This window comes from Aptenodytes patagonicus, chromosome 7 (genome assembly GCF_965638725.1).
Source record: "Aptenodytes patagonicus chromosome 7, bAptPat1.pri.cur, whole genome shotgun sequence".
Taxonomy (NCBI): Eukaryota; Metazoa; Chordata; class Aves; order Sphenisciformes; family Spheniscidae; genus Aptenodytes; species Aptenodytes patagonicus.
This window is the reverse complement of record NC_134955.1, coordinates 48,274,473-48,292,096: the sequence shown is the minus strand read 5'-3', so window position 1 is coordinate 48,292,096 and position 17,624 is coordinate 48,274,473. Positions and strand designations below refer to the sequence as shown.

The 17,624-nt window shown below is 52.1% G+C and overlaps 1 protein-coding gene across 3 annotated transcripts in view; it reads right to left on the bottom strand.

Annotated features, from left to right (window-relative positions):
* Positions 1-8,997: 8,997 nt before the first annotated feature.
* ADCK1 (aarF domain containing kinase 1) overlaps positions 8,998-17,624 on the bottom strand; it is an 80,527-nt gene continuing 71,900 nt past the window's right edge. For all 3 annotated transcript variants that reach the window (XM_076345191.1, XM_076345193.1, XM_076345192.1), the window contains 4 exons: positions 16,116-16,265; positions 15,670-15,867; positions 11,747-11,940; positions 8,998-10,273 (listed from right to left, as the gene is read on the bottom strand). In XM_076345191.1, the coding sequence (XP_076201306.1) occupies positions 10,102-10,273; positions 11,747-11,940; positions 15,670-15,867; positions 16,116-16,265 (714 nt within the window). In that variant the 3' untranslated portion in view covers positions 8,998-10,101. The remainder of the gene's footprint in view (positions 10,274-11,746; positions 11,941-15,669; positions 15,868-16,115; positions 16,266-17,624) is intronic.

The following is a 17,624-nucleotide window of genomic DNA, read 5'->3' as shown; positions in this document are numbered from 1 at the left end:
AGGCCTGCCTTTATGTTTTCCTTGTTTTTTATCAATGATGTGCACCACTGCAGCCCAAAACACCTCTCTCCCAGGAGGTGCCCCATCTCCTCCTGAAATTCCCCCCAACAGCCAGAGACAGGACCGGCTGCCACTATGGCAGGGCAGTGCAGGAGCCCAGCCTGGAGGGAAAGAGGCAGGGAAGGGAAAGAGGCGGAGAGCCATTTTGTGGGCTCTGCTCAGCTGCCGCTGCTGCAGGACACATTTGTGTGGGGCCACCTGGGACCCAGAGCGTGACCCAGCCCAGCAGGGTCCCCGGGCAGAAGACCTTCCCTGCTGCGGTGCCAGCATGACGAGGCCGAGCTAAACCCCAGGGGAAGCCTTCGCACAGCGCTCCATGGCTGCCCGTGATTTATATCCCAGGTTTAACATTTCATTTCAGCAGCCACACTCCGACGTCCGTAGGCCCCTAAGCGAGTGAAGGGGGTAACTGCCAATAATACCAACCAGCACTGTGCTCTGCTGCCTGCTCGCTACATGTGTAGTCGTGATTTTTCCCCCAGTAGCACAATATGGCAAATAAACCTTCCCAGCAGAAGACAGGCTGCAGAGGGAGCTTATGCAGCACACCCAGAGCCACCCACATCATCGGGGTGGGACCCCCCAGCCCAGCCTCTGTGGGAGGCTCCAGGACAGGGGTCGTAAGAGCATCTGCTCCCATAGCAAAATTCAGGTGCGGCCAGGGACAGGACACATGGCACAGGAGCACCCGGGCAGCTTTGCAGCCCTGTGGCCTCCCACGGGAGCTCCCCAGGTTCCGGTCCCTCATCCAGGACTGCTTGGCGGAGTGTACAAACACAGCAACCAAAGGAAACCACAGGGAGAAGACCTGGGATGGAGATCCCAAGAGTAAGACCATGGAGCAGTCTCCAAACTAAAGGAGTTGCATGAACTGTGTAACCCAGGGAGGGCCAGGGCTGAAGACCAAACTGCAGGGAACAGCCCTCAGCCAGTGAGGGCTGCAAGGGCGACCTCGCACAGCCTGCACAGCTCTCCATCCCCTTCCCCAGCTTCACTAACTGTTATTCTCTGGGCACACAATTGAACAGTCAAGTATAATTTCTCTAGGGCAAAACTCTCCCATGAAACTGACTGTTCAGCCTGCCGTGCAGTTACCAGCAGTACCATGCTTGTAGCTGACTTCCCACCCCACATCAGACAATCTGCTTTCCTCCTTTTGTCTTCCTCTGGGGCTCTGTCTGGCTCACACCAATGCACTTTAGGTCCGTTGATACCCCAAAGTAAATCCCCAGCCCACATCACCTCATTGCTCAGGTCTCCATGCCAGCTGTTGCAGAGCAGCTATTTCCGTGCTGACCTTCTACTGCCGGTGGCTACGCCGACAGGCTCTCCCTGCTTTGGTTCTGCTCTGATTTATCTGATGGTCCCATGATGCAGAGGAGCAACCTCAGTCCCAGCGCAGACTGGCTGCAGCACAGGCGGGCACGGGACTGGCTGCCCTGTGATACATGCGTCTTATACCACTGGATTTTCCTTTCAGCCTTATCGGTATGATGGATAGTTTAGGCATGGTGAAGGACAAGATAGTAATAACAATGGCCGTGATTACTATTTTTCATATTTTCTTTAAGAGTAGTATGATATTACCAGGATTCGTGCATGTCGCTTTGTTTATTAGCTACCATTTAGCAATCTCTTCCATCTTTGCTTTATTAAAGTTAGAGGCGCTGTTAGGCTGTGGGCTGAGAGGAGAGCAGGGGCTCATGGGGCAGCCACCCTGGGGAGATGCTCACTTGCTCGCTTACATCCACGCTGAGCCCAGAGCTGCAGGGCTGCAAACCACCAGCAGCTGACGTGCATTTTACATGCAGACACGTCCTGCTAGGTCAGACCTAATTCTTTTTCCCTTCTTTGCAGTGCTCTGGTTACAGGAAGAGGCTTTATGAGTGTTATTTATGCTCATATTTATCAGAGTAGGGAAAAGTAGCCTCAGCAAAAAAGAATCTGAATGAAATGAAAATAAAAATAAAGTAAAATAAAATAATAAAATAAAATAGCAAAATACCAAAGCTCCTTCCTATTCCACACTGCTCATGCAATCTGGGTGAACAGTTTTTACCAGACCAGCAGAAATCAAAGTACCTGGGTTACAGCAAGCAGCTCAAGAGGGAAGCTGTGCAAAGAGCAGCCTGTGATCTGACACCGTGGCTGATCTGGAGTGCCAGAGGACGGCAAGCAGAGGGATGCTCTCCAGGTCACGCAAGCCGACCTAGAAAGGCCGTTACCCTTTGACAAGGTCACCTTGAGCTGCACGGGAACTCCTGGGGGAGGCTGGTGCTGCCAAATGTGTCGCAGGGTTGGTGGAAGGCACACAGGTAAGTGTGCAGCCACGTCCTGCCCAGGGCTCCCTCAGGCACAGCTGCGGGCACACGCACGGCAGTGATCCCTGGAGGGGACAGAGATGCGGATCACTACCCCGCGGAGAAGCGGCAGCAGCTTTCCGAGTTGGCATGGGGAAGATCTCTCAGCTGGGTGTAGCTCCTACCACCTGAATGCCCTCAGCCGGGGAAACACTCAGCACTGTCTCTATGGGGTCTGATTACCATCACACAGAGATCACTTAGTATCCCTCCAGCCTGCTCAAGAAGCCTTCAGCTGGATGTGAGTAGAATTTACTCCTGGTTTAAAGCCTGTTTAAAGCCTGAGATAGCCACAGCAGGACTCTGGGAAGGCGCACACTGCCTTTTCTCAGGAAGGCACCGCGACGTGCAGGTTTTGCCCAAGAAGGACCTGAGAGGCGGCTGGCCAATTAAAACTGCAAGGCTAGCTACCCAGGCTGGCATCTGCTGGGACAGGCAGGCTCACAGGCCTGGCTCCACAACCCAACCAAACGAAAACAGCTGGCAAGCTCTGGGCTGGGCTTCAGACCAAAGATGAGCCCTAGGCAGGGACATTATCTTGTGTCTGAGCACAGACATTGACACAGAGGGAGAGCTGGGAAGGGTGAAACTCAGAGCCAACCTCATCCCACAGCGCTGACTCGATGGCGATGTGAGCCAGCCCCCTGCCTGCTCCGTGCCGTGGCAGTATGGCTCCGCGGGCAGGCTGGCTGGAAGGGGCCGCAGGGCATCCATCTCTGTCTGCAATCCTGCTCTGAGGAAGACTCTCACGAACAGGAGCCTAGCTGAGCCACGCTTTGGGTGGCCAGGTCCTTGAAGCCCCCCAGGATGGAGACCATCTCTGGGTGACATATCCTAGCTCTGCACCACCCTCCTGGTGAAGAAGTTCATCCCTGTGCCCAATCTAACTATCTATCTAAGCTGTAACTTCTGGCCATCAGCCCTTGCTAAGTCCTCTGGCACTGCCAGAAGGCGTTTGGCTCTATTGTCTCTCTAACTCCCTTTCAGAGTCGCTGGCCATTATCAGCTCATCCCTTTGCTTCTTCCTTGCCAGACTAAATAAGCCCATCTCCCTCGCAGGCAGTAGGTCCTGGCCATGTTGCACACCCTCTGCTGGACCCAATCCAGTTTTTCAGCATCCCTCTTGAACTGAGAGAACCGAAAGAAGACACTATTTCAGGTGTGGACTCAGCAGCACCAAGCAGAGGAAAGAGAACAAGTAGCCTTGCCAGCCACGCTCCTCCTGAGGTAGCCCGGCTACAGTGGTTTCCACTGCAAGCTCATGTTTACCTGGGGTCCCCCATAACCTCTTCCTGCTCCTTTTCAGCAGGGCTGTTACTCCACTAGTAGATTTTCTTTTCAGCTGAAAGGTCCTAGTGGTACCTCACGGAGTAAGATGTTAGATGTCACTATGACCTGTATGATGCTTGGAAAGGATAATTTTTCTCAGAAGGATAATTAATTAATGACAAATGTAAATCTCTCACTGTCCAGCTCTTTTGCAGTCCTGGACAGAGCTTGAGCAACTGCTGGAGGAAGAAAGATGACCCCACCCTGCAGGCACCTCGGTGGGGCTGACAGAGGGCCAGCCCCACACCAGCAGGAACACAGTGGCAGGAGCAAGGGGGAAGCCTTCGTTGTGCCAGCGACAACAGCTCGCCTGCCACAGCATCTGGGCAACCTGTGAAACAAAACGCAGAGAGTGCAGTCCAGAAGCATTTAGAGATCACGGCCGTTTAGAACCATGATGGGTTTTGGTATTTACTCCCAAAAGGTGGGGGGGACACTCCTCCTTTCCCTTTTCTTTTCTTTTCTTTTCTTTTCCTTTCCTTTCCTTTCCTTTCCCTTTTCTTTTCTTTTCCTTTCCTTTCCTTTCCCTTTTCTTTTCTTTTCTTTTCCTTTCCTTTCCTTTCCCTTTTCTTTTCTTTTCTCTTTTCTTTTCTCTTTTCTTTTCTCTTTTCTTTTCTTTTCTTTTTTCTTTTCTTCTCCTCTCCTCCTCTCCTCTCCTCTCCTCTCCTCTCCTCTCCTCTCCTCTCCTCTCCTCTCCTCTCCTCTCCTCTCCTCTCCTCTCCTCTCCTCTCCTCTCCTCTCCTCTCCTCTCCTCTCCTCTCCTCTCCTCTCCTCTCCTCTCCTCTCCTCTCCTCTCCTCTCCTCTCCTCTCCTCTCCTCTCCTCTCCTCTCCTCTCCTCTCCTCTCCTCTCCTCTCCTCTCCTCTCCTCTCCTTGTTCCTTTTCTTTTCCTCAACCCTCCTTCCCCTCTCTCCGTCACCCAGGACAAGCATGTCCCCTGGGTGAGATAGGGATGGCTAGAGCTCATGCTGCAGGGGCAGGAGCCAGCCCCAGCCTCTTGCCTCTAGAGAGGAGCCAAGGAGGAGGAAATTCCTGTCCCCCTGTATTAGGTTTGCATGGCAAGGTTTTGGTAGCGGGGAAGCTACAGGGGTGGCTTCTGTGAGAAGCTGCTAGAAGCTTCCCCTGTGTCCAATAGAGCCAATGCCAGCCGGCTCCAAGACAGACCTGCCACTGGCCAAGGCTGAGCCCATCAGTGATGGTGGTAGCACCTCTGTGATAACATAGTTAAGAAGGGGGAAAAAAACCCAACTGGGCAACAAACTGCAGCCAGAGAGAGGAGTGAGAATATGTGAGAGCAACAACTCTGCAGACACCAAGGTCAGTGAAGAAGGAGGGGGAGGAGGTGCTCCAGGTGCCACAGCAGAGATTCCCCTGCAGCCCATGGTGAAGACCATGGTGAGGCAGGCTGTCCCCCTGCAGCCCACGGAGGTCCACAGTGGAGCAGATGTCCACCTGCAGCCTGTGGAGGACCCCACGCTGGAGCAGGTGGATGCCCGAAGAAGGCTGTAACCCCATGGGAAGCCTGCACTGGAGCAGGCTCCTGGCAGGACCCACAGGAGAGAGGCCCCGTGGAGAGAGAAGCCCACACTGGAGCAGGTTTGCTGGCAGGACTTGTGACCCCATGGGGGACCCACACGGGAGCAGTCTGTTCCTGAAGGACTGCACCCCGTGGAAGGGACCCATGCTGGAGCAGTTCATGAAGAACTGCAGCCCGTGGGAAGGACTCGTGTTGGAGAAGTTTGTGGAGGACTGTCTCCCGTGGGAGGGACCCCACGCTGGAGCAGGTGAAGAGAGTGAGGAGTCCTCCCCCTGAGGAGGAAGGAGCGGCAGAGACAACGTGTGATGAACTGGCCACAACCACCATTCCCCACCCCCCTGTGCCGCTGGGGGGGAGGAGGTAGAGAATTCGGGAGTGAAGTTAAGCCTGGGAAGAAGGGAGGGGTGGGGGGAAGGTGTTTTTAAGATTTAGGTTTTAGTTCTTGTTATCCTAGTCTGATTTGATTGGTAATAAATTAATTTTTTTTTTCGTCAAGTCTGTTTTGCCGATGACAGTAATTGGTGAATGATCTCTCCCTGTCCTTATCTCAACCCACGAGCCTTTCGTTACATTTTTGCTCCCCTGTCCAGCTGAGGAAGGGAGTGATAGAGCGGCTTTGGCAGGCACCTGGCATCCAGCCAGGGTCAACCCACCACACCCCCCTTTCCAGCCATCCAGTTGTCAGGGAACAAAGGGGGAAGGCACTGGCTGCCCTGAGGGCTGCGCCCCTCCAGACATCCCTCTCTCCGCTCCCACCTGAATGCCAGGTGTCCTGGCACAGCCTACCGTTGCGTGATGGCTCCTTGCATGCTCCAGGACCCGGCAGCCTGCCTGCACCCCTTTAGACTCAGGGTACGGGGGGGAGAGGGGTGCCAGGGGGACACGGAGAGACGCAGTGGTAGGGGGGGAAGAGCCCTGCCAAGCGATGCGTTGGAAGGCAGCCCCGGTGACCCAAGGGGAGTCATTTGTGAGGGGAATGACTTTGGCGCTGGCCAGGCTGCGTGCTGGTCACGGTTCATTTGCTATGGGAAGCAGGGAGTGATTCATTTGGCAAGCTTCTACGCTGCAACTGCACGAGGTTCGTATGCCCCTGTGAAATGGCAAAGGGCACCATGCAGCCTTGATCTGCAAATCTATATGCCACCCACTTGTCATCATTAAAGTTCACTGGATGTGCTAGGTAAAGGCTATGGTGTTTAGCCTGGACTAATGTGCTCTCTGGCTTTTTCTTCAGCTGGATATGAAAAAAGCCTGTTCAATTCATACCCTAAATTCCTGCATAGTTTTGCATGGCAGTATCATTTACCCTGACTGCCCCATTTTCCACCTCCAGCCAACCTAATGATGGTACATTTAAATGCTAGATGAAATGACTGCTGGCTCCCCAGCACGTCTGAGAGTACCAAAAGCCTTTAGGATGGGAGATGCTACAAGCTTACAACATAGTATTTCATATTACGGGAGCTGAAAGTTGCCTATCAGTTTTGCATCTCTGGCCCCAGCTCTAACCCCCCCAACTTGTCAGTCCCGAGGAAGAGTCAGTGGGCTCAGGAATCTGCTGCCAGGCTGACATTTAGCACCAAACTCCAGTTCGCTTGCAGCTGAAGCCAGGCAGACAGCAGCTCGGGTGCCGACTGCAGGCAGAGCAGCAGAGGCTGTGTTTGCTGGTAGTGCAAACACCAGTAAAGGCAGGTTGGAAGGAGAGGCCAAGTGCACAGAGCAGATCTCGGTTACCCATGTATGACAACCACAAATTGGGATGAGAAAGTGTCTTTTCAAAACCCTTTTAACACATTCACCTTTGAGAGCTTTCAGCAAAAAGACAAGGCAGGAATGTTAAAGGGTCAAACTCTGTGTGTTTGCTTGTTCTTTCCTCAGGCAAGTCTCATTGATTGACTGTGGGAAGGGTGAGAGCGGAGCACAACTGACAGAGGAGTCCCACTGCTAACACTGAAGCACGCGGCCTCCCAGCAGAGACTAATGTCAATAGACAAAGCTCTTCCAAATACACCCCGCTCTCTGCCTGCTGCATGCTGCCAAAAACAACAGTCTGAGGGGCTGCTGGTTCCCTACCACTTTCAGAGCCAGCACCTTCCTCAGGCAGCAGGACTAGCAGTCGCATGGCTGGATTTCGGAGGGGTGAAAGCACAGACATGGTGGCTGAGAGCAGGCTGGGGGCTTGGCAGTCAATGCGAATGTCAGCTGCGAGGAGCCTCTCCATGACATGGGATCCTCTGGAAATGAGGGATACAACCAGGGTGTCACTGTGGGATGAGCTTTCATGCACAGATGTTGGTGAGACGCAGACAGTGCTCTGGTCGGTATATCCAGACATGGAAAAGCAAAGTCATTTGCACGGGCAGCTACAAGATGAGGATGTGCAACTGGTGACCATTGCTAGAGGGTCTCCTGGACTTCACTGGGTGCACTAGGCCAATTTTTTTGAGCAGAGCTCTACTTCTGAGGAGAACAAGACAGACCCACCTACACTGGCCAGCCTACAAGCTATAAGTGCCTAAGCGAGGCACTGATTCAGCCAGACTGCTCACATGAGCAAAGATTACTCAGATACAGGTCGCAGGACCAATAGACCAGGGCCCCTATGACTCCTTGTTGACTCAGGAGTCTCGTCGCTGCAATCACCACCACTCCATTCCCTGACATCATCACACAACCCAGAAGTCAGGGGAATCTCTGATCTGTCATTGCACGGGTTGGGGACAAGCTTTACAAGGACATTCAGTCTTACCAGGCCAGGGTTTCTTTTTTTGCTCTTAGCAAAGATGGAAGAGCACATCACTCCTGCTGCTGTCCCCATAGTAGGAAGGGCTCAGAGAGCTAATGCCAGGGTCAGATGACTGACTGCACAGGAGACTAAAAACCCACGTTTAGTAATTCCCCATCCACAACTCTGCCAATCACACACCACTTCTTGACAGTCCTGAGCCAGCCAGCTGTGCCTACACGCTTGCACATACACGCAGTCACTGTCATAAGCCACGCTTCTGTAGTCACTAACTTATAATGCCCAAGCACACCTGCAGCCAGGTACCTTTTCTGGATTACATCCCTTCCCTCTCCCACACAGCCAGCAAGAGAATCGGTTCCTCAAGCACTGACACATGCACTCACCCACACTCTGCCCGCTGCTTCCCTTCCCATGCAGATGGACTCACTGCAAGGTGGGGTCTCGCACCCGTGCAAGCTGGGAAACTGCATGCAAACTGGAAGAGCACATGCTCTTCTTGTGGCTTGCTCTCAGACACAGCCTGGTACCTGAGTAACAACCCTCAGCTTAGCAAGCTTGCTGGCAGTAGGGGGACGTTCCCATCCTGTCCTGCGTGTCCCCTTTCACCTAGACAGTTTATGAGAAAGCTGAAATGATCTGAGCAGTCACCTCCATCCATCCACCCTTCCTGGCTACAGGAATCCTCACAAGCAGCAGGGATGTCTCCCAGGATCCCAAATACATCTCACATAAAGGAGGCCTCTGAGTGAGACTTCCTGGTAGCCGTCCCACAGCTGCAGAGTCAGAGCCATCAGACCTGTCACTTGCACCACCGAGCAAGTGGCAGGTTTTCGTCTGAGGCAGGAGCAGTGAAACGTCACAGGCAGTGACAAGGCAAAATGCTCAGTGCGTGGCATGGGGATGGTGACGTCTCACAGATATCCTGCAGCATGCTCCCACAGGCAGGGAGGTGGCAGGCTCAGCGCGGATCTGGGTGGCAAGGAGTGGTGTGTCCTCCCAGCAGAATGACACCCGCTCCTCCACCCCATTCCAACACACATCTGACACAGCACCAGAAGACCCAGATGTGGAACAAACCTCTTGGAAAGAGGAAAGACCAAGAGGCCATTTCATTTGCTTGCAAGGAGTTAACAGCGCTGCCTGGCATCACTCAGTGGAGAAATGGAAACAGGACTGAGGTTAGAGGCTCAAACGTCACCCTGAGTGCGCAGCCAGGCATCCCTCCCGCAAAGGTCTTTGATACAACACATTTATTTTGCTGTGTGGCAGTACTGTACAGTACACATACATTACCAGCAGTTTCAGAGCCCTGAGTTGTCATTCCTCCCTGCCTTCCCTGAATTTCAGAAAAGAGGCAGGACCACTGTCCCCTTCCCCCATTTCACCTGCAAGGAAACAAGCCAGGAAAAGTCCAAAAACACAGAGGCACTTGCTGACAGGACTGGAGACAAACCTCAGAAAGCCAGACTCCCAGTCCACCACCCTCACCATTAGGGTCCCCTTTCTCTGGTGCTGGGAGAGGAAGCCCTAGTGCCAGCTCTCCACAAGGTCTCACTCCTCTGAGAAACTCTCTGCACACCTCAACAGAAATCAGACTAAGGAGACTGCAAAAACTAATATAAACCCAATTGGATTTTCAAGGAACTTACCACGTCTCTCTGAGAAATGTTTTGGGGCATTCTAGGCAGGGTTGGGATTCTCTTAAATTCTGTAAGATTGTTTAAGAAAGAGCCAAGGAGAGGCTTTTGCTTCCAGTGCAGTCCCACTGGAATCTGAGTGGAATTTCCCCCGCTCAGATGGGGAAAGAAAGTACCCTGCCCTTCCTGACACATGGTATCCTACACCTCCTTTTCCTAAACCATGAAATGGCAGAGCTCCGGTACCAACTCCACCTCTCAGCGCCACAGAGAAAGCTAATGCTGTAACAGGCAAGGACAGTGCAGTGTGTAACGTGGAACAAGACCCAAAAATAGCCCACAGAATAGACAAAAACAGTCAGAAAGGCAAATGTGCAGGGGAGTGCAGAAGGGAGGGAGCGAGCACCCAGGCCTCTCCCACCAGTTCATGTCAGTACGTGGAATGGTGCATCCAGCTCAGGAGAGCAATGACCCAGTTCCCCAGCTGGGACCCCTTCAGCCACAGGAAGAGTTCATGCAAGTTGATCTGCCACAGGCTCAGGGCTTCTGTGAGTGAGATCTGGGCCCTCCTGTAAAGCGAGTGACTCTTGCTCCTCTGATACCTAGAATGAGAGAAACAGCTGCATTAGATCCAGCAGGATGCAGCCCAGCAGGAAGGAGGTCTGTCCTACATCTTCAGTACAACTGATCCTCCCCAGGGGAGGGAAAGGTCCCACCTCTGGAGAATCACCATCAGTGGGGACCCCTGGGAGTAGGGATTTTCTCCAAGTAATGTTCCTGAGGAGCTGGGGTCCGCCTTCCTAGCACGAATCTGGCAGAAGAGACAGCCTGCTCCTTTGTCAGCCCGGTTCTCTCCCCACTGCACGTAGTGACCCTGGGCCATGGCATCCTCTGCTTCTATGCCCAGCTTCACTTCAGCTAACAGGGACAGGTGCACATCCCTATAGCCCTTCCTGGCACCACACTCGTAAGAGTCCAGCAGTCCTGACACACTGATTCCAGGAAAAGTAATTCTCCACCTTTCTTTAGAAGCAGAGGCTAACTGGGCTTCGTAGGTCCCTCATCAGCCACAGAAATAACTGTTATTTCTTCTGCAAGGAGGAGGAATCTGAGGCAGAAGTGCCTTGACTCATAAGACTCACAGATGGAAATCACTTGCACGACTCCTGTTCCTGGCTTTTAAACATCAGCCTGATCTTCACAGTCAGCCCTATACCCTAAATCGGGCTGCAGAAACTGGCAGCAGTGAACTTCCAGATCTTTCCTACCCACAAATACTTCCCAGTCGTGATGCCTGTAATGGGCAGGAAGGCCCTTCCCCTTAGGCCCTTCAGGGGCCAAACCCTGAACCCTTAGCCTAAGGGCTCCAACTCCATCCCTGTCCTCTGCCCCAGGGTGCCAGACCTGTCCTCTGGAGAGGCTGACAGGCGTGAGAACAGCACAGACAGAGGCTGAGATGTGTAACTGAGCAGGGGTAGGACCACAGCAGATGTGCTAATGAGGGGGAGAGGTCCACAGCTAAGAGTAAGAGGTCAAAAGGTCAAGTTAGGCCTCATCAGGGCCCTGAGTGGGGGGCTCTAATAAGCCTTAATGGCCCTGACTAGCCTGGGACCTCCCCCAACCCTCTGCTCATCCGCCCAGGAGCTCCAGTTAATCTCAGGCCTGCACCTTCAGTCCCTGCCTGAGCTACACTGGAGGAGTAATGGTCCCCAGCTCATGCTCTGCTGTGAAGCCCCTTGACCTGGACCTCAACTCACATACCGACCTCTTGGCTTGACCTCAGCCCTGTCTTGTCACCATGGACCTGCCTGACAACCACTGGACCTGATCTACAGATTGAATTTCTGGTTTGACCTTGGACCTGCCCTGTCACCATGATACCGCATTATGATACGGACTTTTGGTTGGACCTGACCACCATCTCAGGGTCTGCCCTGCTCACCTTACTCAGCTACTGTGGGACTGGGCCCTGGCTGACCTGCTGGCCCTGGGATCCCCCCTGGCTCCTGGCTCCCAGGGACAGCCAGCCCCTGCTGCTCCATGTCTGGCCTCTGGTGCCTGGAGAAGAGACTCACGTGGAAACAGCTCTGATGCAGCAGCGAGACATGTTGAGGAAGGAGCTGGCACTGGCCCGCGTGTGCAGGGCTGACTCAATCCCCCTTAATAAGTCATTGGTCTTCAGCAGCAGCAGCATCTGGCGGGGGACATTGTTGAGGAGCCGGGTGATCTGGGGTAGGTAAGCAGCAGCGTTGGACCGGATCTCCACATCCTGCGGCCAGCCAGGTCATATCAGAGAGAAAGGAGAGAGTGTACATGAGAAACCCAGGTCCAGACGCATCTGAGATCTGGCAGGAGGAGACAGTGTTTTTCCAGGCCATAACTCTAGGCCAGAAGCTAAAGAGCTCTTTGTCCTGCTTCCCTGCAGACACCTGGTTGTCCCAAGCACTCACAGCACAGTCACAGATCACTTTTGCCATATCCCACCTGCCCCTCAGTGAGATAAGGCCCTGTTCCCTCACTGGCAGAATTAATAGCCTCTCAGGAGAACAGGGCACTTGCTGCTATCTCAGTTCTTGGCCCCAGGCAGCCCGCAGCAATCATGTCTCCTAACTGCCCTTGCAGCCTTCTGACTGAGTCTCACCTCACCAGCCCCAAAACTGGCAGAGCTGCAGGTAGCACAGGACTGCTCAGGAAGGTGGAGGCATGCTGCAAGGACAACCAGGCTGCTCCTTGTCTTGCTGTGCCATGCAACTGGTGGCTTTATGCTATACTGATGAAGCCATTTCCAAGACCTAGTTTAGTCCTTTGTCCTCAACACAACTCAGCAGAGGTGAGAAAGCATTACGCAGTTAAGCGTCATGCTAACCCAAAAGATCAAAAACTGTCATCTGTCAGACTAAGGGTCTATCTAGACCCATATCCTGTCTGGCAGCAGCCAGTAGCAGACGCTTAAGGAAAGAGTGTAAGACCAAGGCAGACACAGAGTGATCCTTCATGTTCCTTGGTTCCTCAGCTTCCAACAAATACACTGCCCATGGTAAGATCCCAGTGATAAATGATGGGCTACAGCCTGAGCCACTTAAGATGGGCTCCCCTCCAAACATGAGCCACCATAGCATGCAAGGCAGCCAGCCCCCACTCTTCTGCCTCTTTTTAGATCTGAGAGTTCCCCCACCATCCCAGTAAATGTAGGACAGTGTGGTGTGGAGCTGATCCCATACGCATAACCGTGTCCCTACCTCTTGCTACAGAGGCCATGACATGAATCAGCAAATCCAAATAGAAGTCCCTGGAACATCTGAAATCTCCAGAATCTAGCAGGACACATGCAGAGGGCAGTAAATGACTTCTTACAGGAGGGAGGCTCCTTTGTGGGAAAGGGAAAGGACAGCTCTAAAACCTTCTCTCCTCTGGAATGAGGGACAGCCGGCCTGTATTTCATGATATGGGATCTCACACTCACTCTTTGTGAACTTCAGACTTATTATAAAGGAACAGACCTGCACAAATCGAGTGTGCAGGTCGTGATGGTCAGAGATGTATACAGCTCACATACCACCATGGTTGCTTTGCTGCTGACAAATAAATCTTTATGTCCTCCTGCCTCCATCACTGACCAAATACACAAAGCTTCAGCAAGAAGATGCTTGGCTCTCCTAAATGTTAAATGTTTTGTTCCATTATTTGTTGGCAGAAGATTCCTCCCTGATTATCTCTTATCCCTTATCCTAGCCAGCATCACTGCAGAGCCTACTTTATTTTCTACACATAGGTTTTCTTTTCTATTTCTTTTCTTTTTGTTTTTAGCTCCAGCTGCTTGTCCACATCACAAAACAACCACATGATCTGTCATCAGAACTGTCGTTTTCTGTCAAGGGTGAAGCCTGTGCACAGAGAAAGAAATGAGCTATGCCACAGGACCTGAGAAAAGCCCCTTGGCTGCAATCACTGAGGCTGCTGCAGGATGCAGCAAAACATAATCATAAAATCAGATGAGATGAGGCTAGCAGCCACCCTGAGCGGTCAGCTGCCTGGCCTTGGCTTAAGGCAGGAACAACTACCTCTATGGCAATCCTCACACATTCGCCTAGCCTGCTCCTAAAACTGTCCAGTGATGTGACTCACAGCCTCCCCAGACCATCCGCATCAGCGTTTCACTGGCCTCGCCGTTAGATCCGGCTTTTCTCATGTTTAACCCCAATCTCCTTAGCTGAATTTAAACCCATTACTTCTTGTCCTGTTTGCAGCAGTCTTTAACAGATTTGAAAATCACTACTACAACTCTTCTCGACCCATGCTTTTCTAGACTTTTTCTGCCCTAACTTGCTCAGACTTACCTCATTGGTAGCATCTGCTTGACCACTAGTTCTTGTAGCTTCCTACTGGACTCGCCCCAGTTTCATCAAACCTTTCTTGAGATGCGGTGCCCCAGACTGGACACAGCACTACAGATAAGATTTTGTTTCAGGAGGGTTGCTTCCTTGTCTCACAGGCTACTCTCATGTCGATGCATCCTCAAGCACACTCCCTGGAGCTCTGTGCTGATGGTACCTGCCTACACAGTGCTCAGCTTTCACTGCTGATACAATCTTTCAAATTCACCTCTAAAAAAAGGGCAAGCAGCGGCTCATTTCCTAATGCCACAGCAAATCTACTCAGCTCCCCATTATCTGCTGCAGGATTATCCAGTTTCAGCATTGTGTCACGTAGGCAAAGACAACGACCTGGCTCCATACACGCAATTCAACTCAATGATAAAGTTCATTAGCCCACACAAGGCACCATGCGGCTGCAGTTACACCTCTGGCATAACCTTCACAAGCCAGTTCAGGATAAACATTGCTTACTAGCTCAGATTCAACACTGGCCTTGCAGTATTGGAGCCAGCTCTGTGCCAATTCACTTTGGTGCCTCTGAATTTTTTTCTGGAGCTACTGGCTCTGGAACTCACAGATCAAGCACAGACCTGCTAGACAGTCACTATATTATTTCTGATATGCAGAAAATTAACTCAAGTAGGAAGCAATCAAATTACTGGGCGGGGGGGGCGTCCGCTACCCAAGGTATCTGACCTACTCAGTGCTATGGATAATGGCAAACCAGTGCAGCAAATTCTGCCACATCCATCAAAATGAAATGCCAACCCGAAGGAATTTCCAGAAGAGAGTTTCACAGGACAATATTATAATGCTACTTAAATTAATTTCATCCTCTCTACTACAAATGCATGCAGATGAAAACAAACCATAGGATACAACATGTTTTTACCTACAGACAGTAATCCATTGGCTGAAATCACACCACTATATGCTCATCTCTAAAAACAGCACAGTTGGCAGGGGCTGCTACTACTCTCAAGGCAGTGTGTGCATGTCAGAAGTGCGAGGAGGCGTGAGGAGGATCCCAGCATGTGTGGATAGGAAAGGGTGGAGAATGTAAGTGGCAATTTCCTAGATTTGTAGTGACTAAGTTGACAGGATCTGCAGTTAAGCAACCTTGACTCCAAGTTAATAGGGTTTCTGATTGGGAGGTAATTTCCAAGGGTTTTTAGGAGTTTGTATCAGTGCTGATAGTCATTTGCATGAATAGCAATAATGCATTATCCTTCTCATGTCTTCCCGCTAAGCCTTTATGTCTCCTCTACCTTAACCTACCCTCCTTGATGGTTCCCTGCACAGCTGTATTCAACACTTTTTTAAGAAAAGGCTGATCTACAAATGTTTCCCCTGCCAGAACCTGTGAACACTTAGCCATTAAAATATTATACAAAATTTAAGCAGCCCATGACAAGTGAAACTGGGAAATTAAGTTCAGCCACTATAAAACACATTGCAGAAGGAGTCGTGGCTTTTTCTAGCTCAGCTATCAATGCAGAATTTGCTACAGAGCTGCCAGGGATTGCCCAGCATTGCTGCGATATCAGCGGTGCAAGTGCTTACAACAAAGAAAGGTACCCACAGAGAAGGGCACAAGATAGGGAAGGGTACACAGGACCTACCTCGCTGGCTGAGACTGGCAACCGGTCAATGCCCCTGTTGACAGACTCCCAGGACCTGGCAGTCAGCATGCACGCGAAGAGAGGGTACAAATCCCCTGCCCCGAGCCGCCGGCTGTACTTCTGCACCCTCTTCATATCAGCCTTGATGAGGGCCTGCCAAAGGCGGCAGTAGTCCATGCGGAATGACTCGCTCAGCACCTGGGGAGGGAGACATGGCCCCCAGAAGTTCACGGAGGACAGGGAACTATGGGGAAAGCCTTGTGCCCCCTAGCTGTGCCCTATTCCCCATTTCAGAGCCAGGAAATATCCTTGGAGGGTTATGGAAGTAATAGGAAAAATGTATTCATATGGACTTAGGGGGTCAAGGCTGCAGCTGGGTGTGCTCTTTCAGCCTGACGCCCACAAGCAGCCTCACAAGGCCCTGGAAGCCCCCCATAGCTACGTACCTGGTAGAGCCCATGGTCCAGGAGGATAATGTGGGCCTTGCCAGAGGCTGGGCATTTCTTCACTAGCACATTGCCTGGGTGCGGGTCACAGTGCACAAAGCCATTCACAAAGATCATTTCGCTGTAGAGCCTCCCCAGGTTGCGCGAGATCTGTGAGGAGACAGGAGATGGTCACACACTGCCACCCACAGCAGGGTGCCTGCCGGGGAGGGGAGGCAGCCGCTGCGTGCCGACACTGTGGGGAGTGAGGGTCTGGTATGTGCCGATGTCCCCATGCAGAGCTCCTGCAGCTCCTCACACTGACAAATGCACAGGGTGGCTGCTGGCATCTACTGTGGGATGACCCAGGGCATTCAGGGAAGGATCCATGCAGAGGGCACCATTAAGGTGTTTGTGGGGTGAGGGGTTATTTAAGGAAACTTGCCTGGCATAAAAAAGAGAAAATACCTGTGGGTAGGAATGGGGTTTCCGGTAATGAGTAGGAAAGTGAGACAGCAGATAGGGACAGATAGGCATTCAGAGGGAAGGCATGGAAAGAGCTGCTGGGGTGGGTGAGAGATGGCTTGGAGGAAGACTCAGGTGTTTCCATCCACGGATGGCAGCAGGACCCAGTGGAGAAGGGGTGGGAGGAGACTCAGCCTGTCCATCTGCTTACCAGAATGAACATGGGTTCCCTTTCCCCTCCCTCCATCACACTATCCCCCACTTCCCTCTTCCTTTCCTCAGTCCCATGCTAATCTGATTTGCGATGCCTGTGAAGATGAAGCAGCACAGAAAGGCTGTTTAAATCATCCTGTCACTGCTGTGTCCCTCCATGCCGCTGCTCCTCATCACCAAGAGATGTTATTAAAGTTAAAAACCTCCTAGGAGCAAGCAAACATCCCCAGGGCCTGGGATCAATCCCTAGCCATGCACTAACACAGCAGCCTCGCCCTGACATCCCACCGCCGGCCCTCCCTGCCATCAGAGAGCGGCACGGTGCTCCACAGTGGAGTGCTGAACAAGCAATTAAAAGACAATCATTATAAATTATTCCAACCATGTCCCCAGACACACAGTGTAAGCAGCAAACAGGCAACTGTCCCCATAAGCAGAGGTGGTAGAAGAGGTAACGGGGATACTAACGACAGCTCGTCCTGCAGAAAACCAGACAGCCAGGGAAGGGCTTGCTTTACCCACCTTGAAATGTGGCCACCTCTAAGAAGAGCGTTCGTTATGAATAGTGCCCAAGTAACTACAAATGAGGAGAAAGAACGGGAACTCTTCCTGCAGCACACCAACTGGGACAGCTGGACAACAGGACCAGGTGGGACAACCCTCTATCCCTCAAGTGGGACCTGGAGCCACTGCTGAATCATGGAGAATGCTGCCCCCATGCCAAATCACCCACACAGGTGGCGTAGCACAGCCCTGTGGTCTGTAGTGCAGCTCCACTAATACCACACAGGTGTTATTGTAACTACTGACTGAGGGGAATGATGTTTCCCTTCTGAATCACCAGCAGAGATC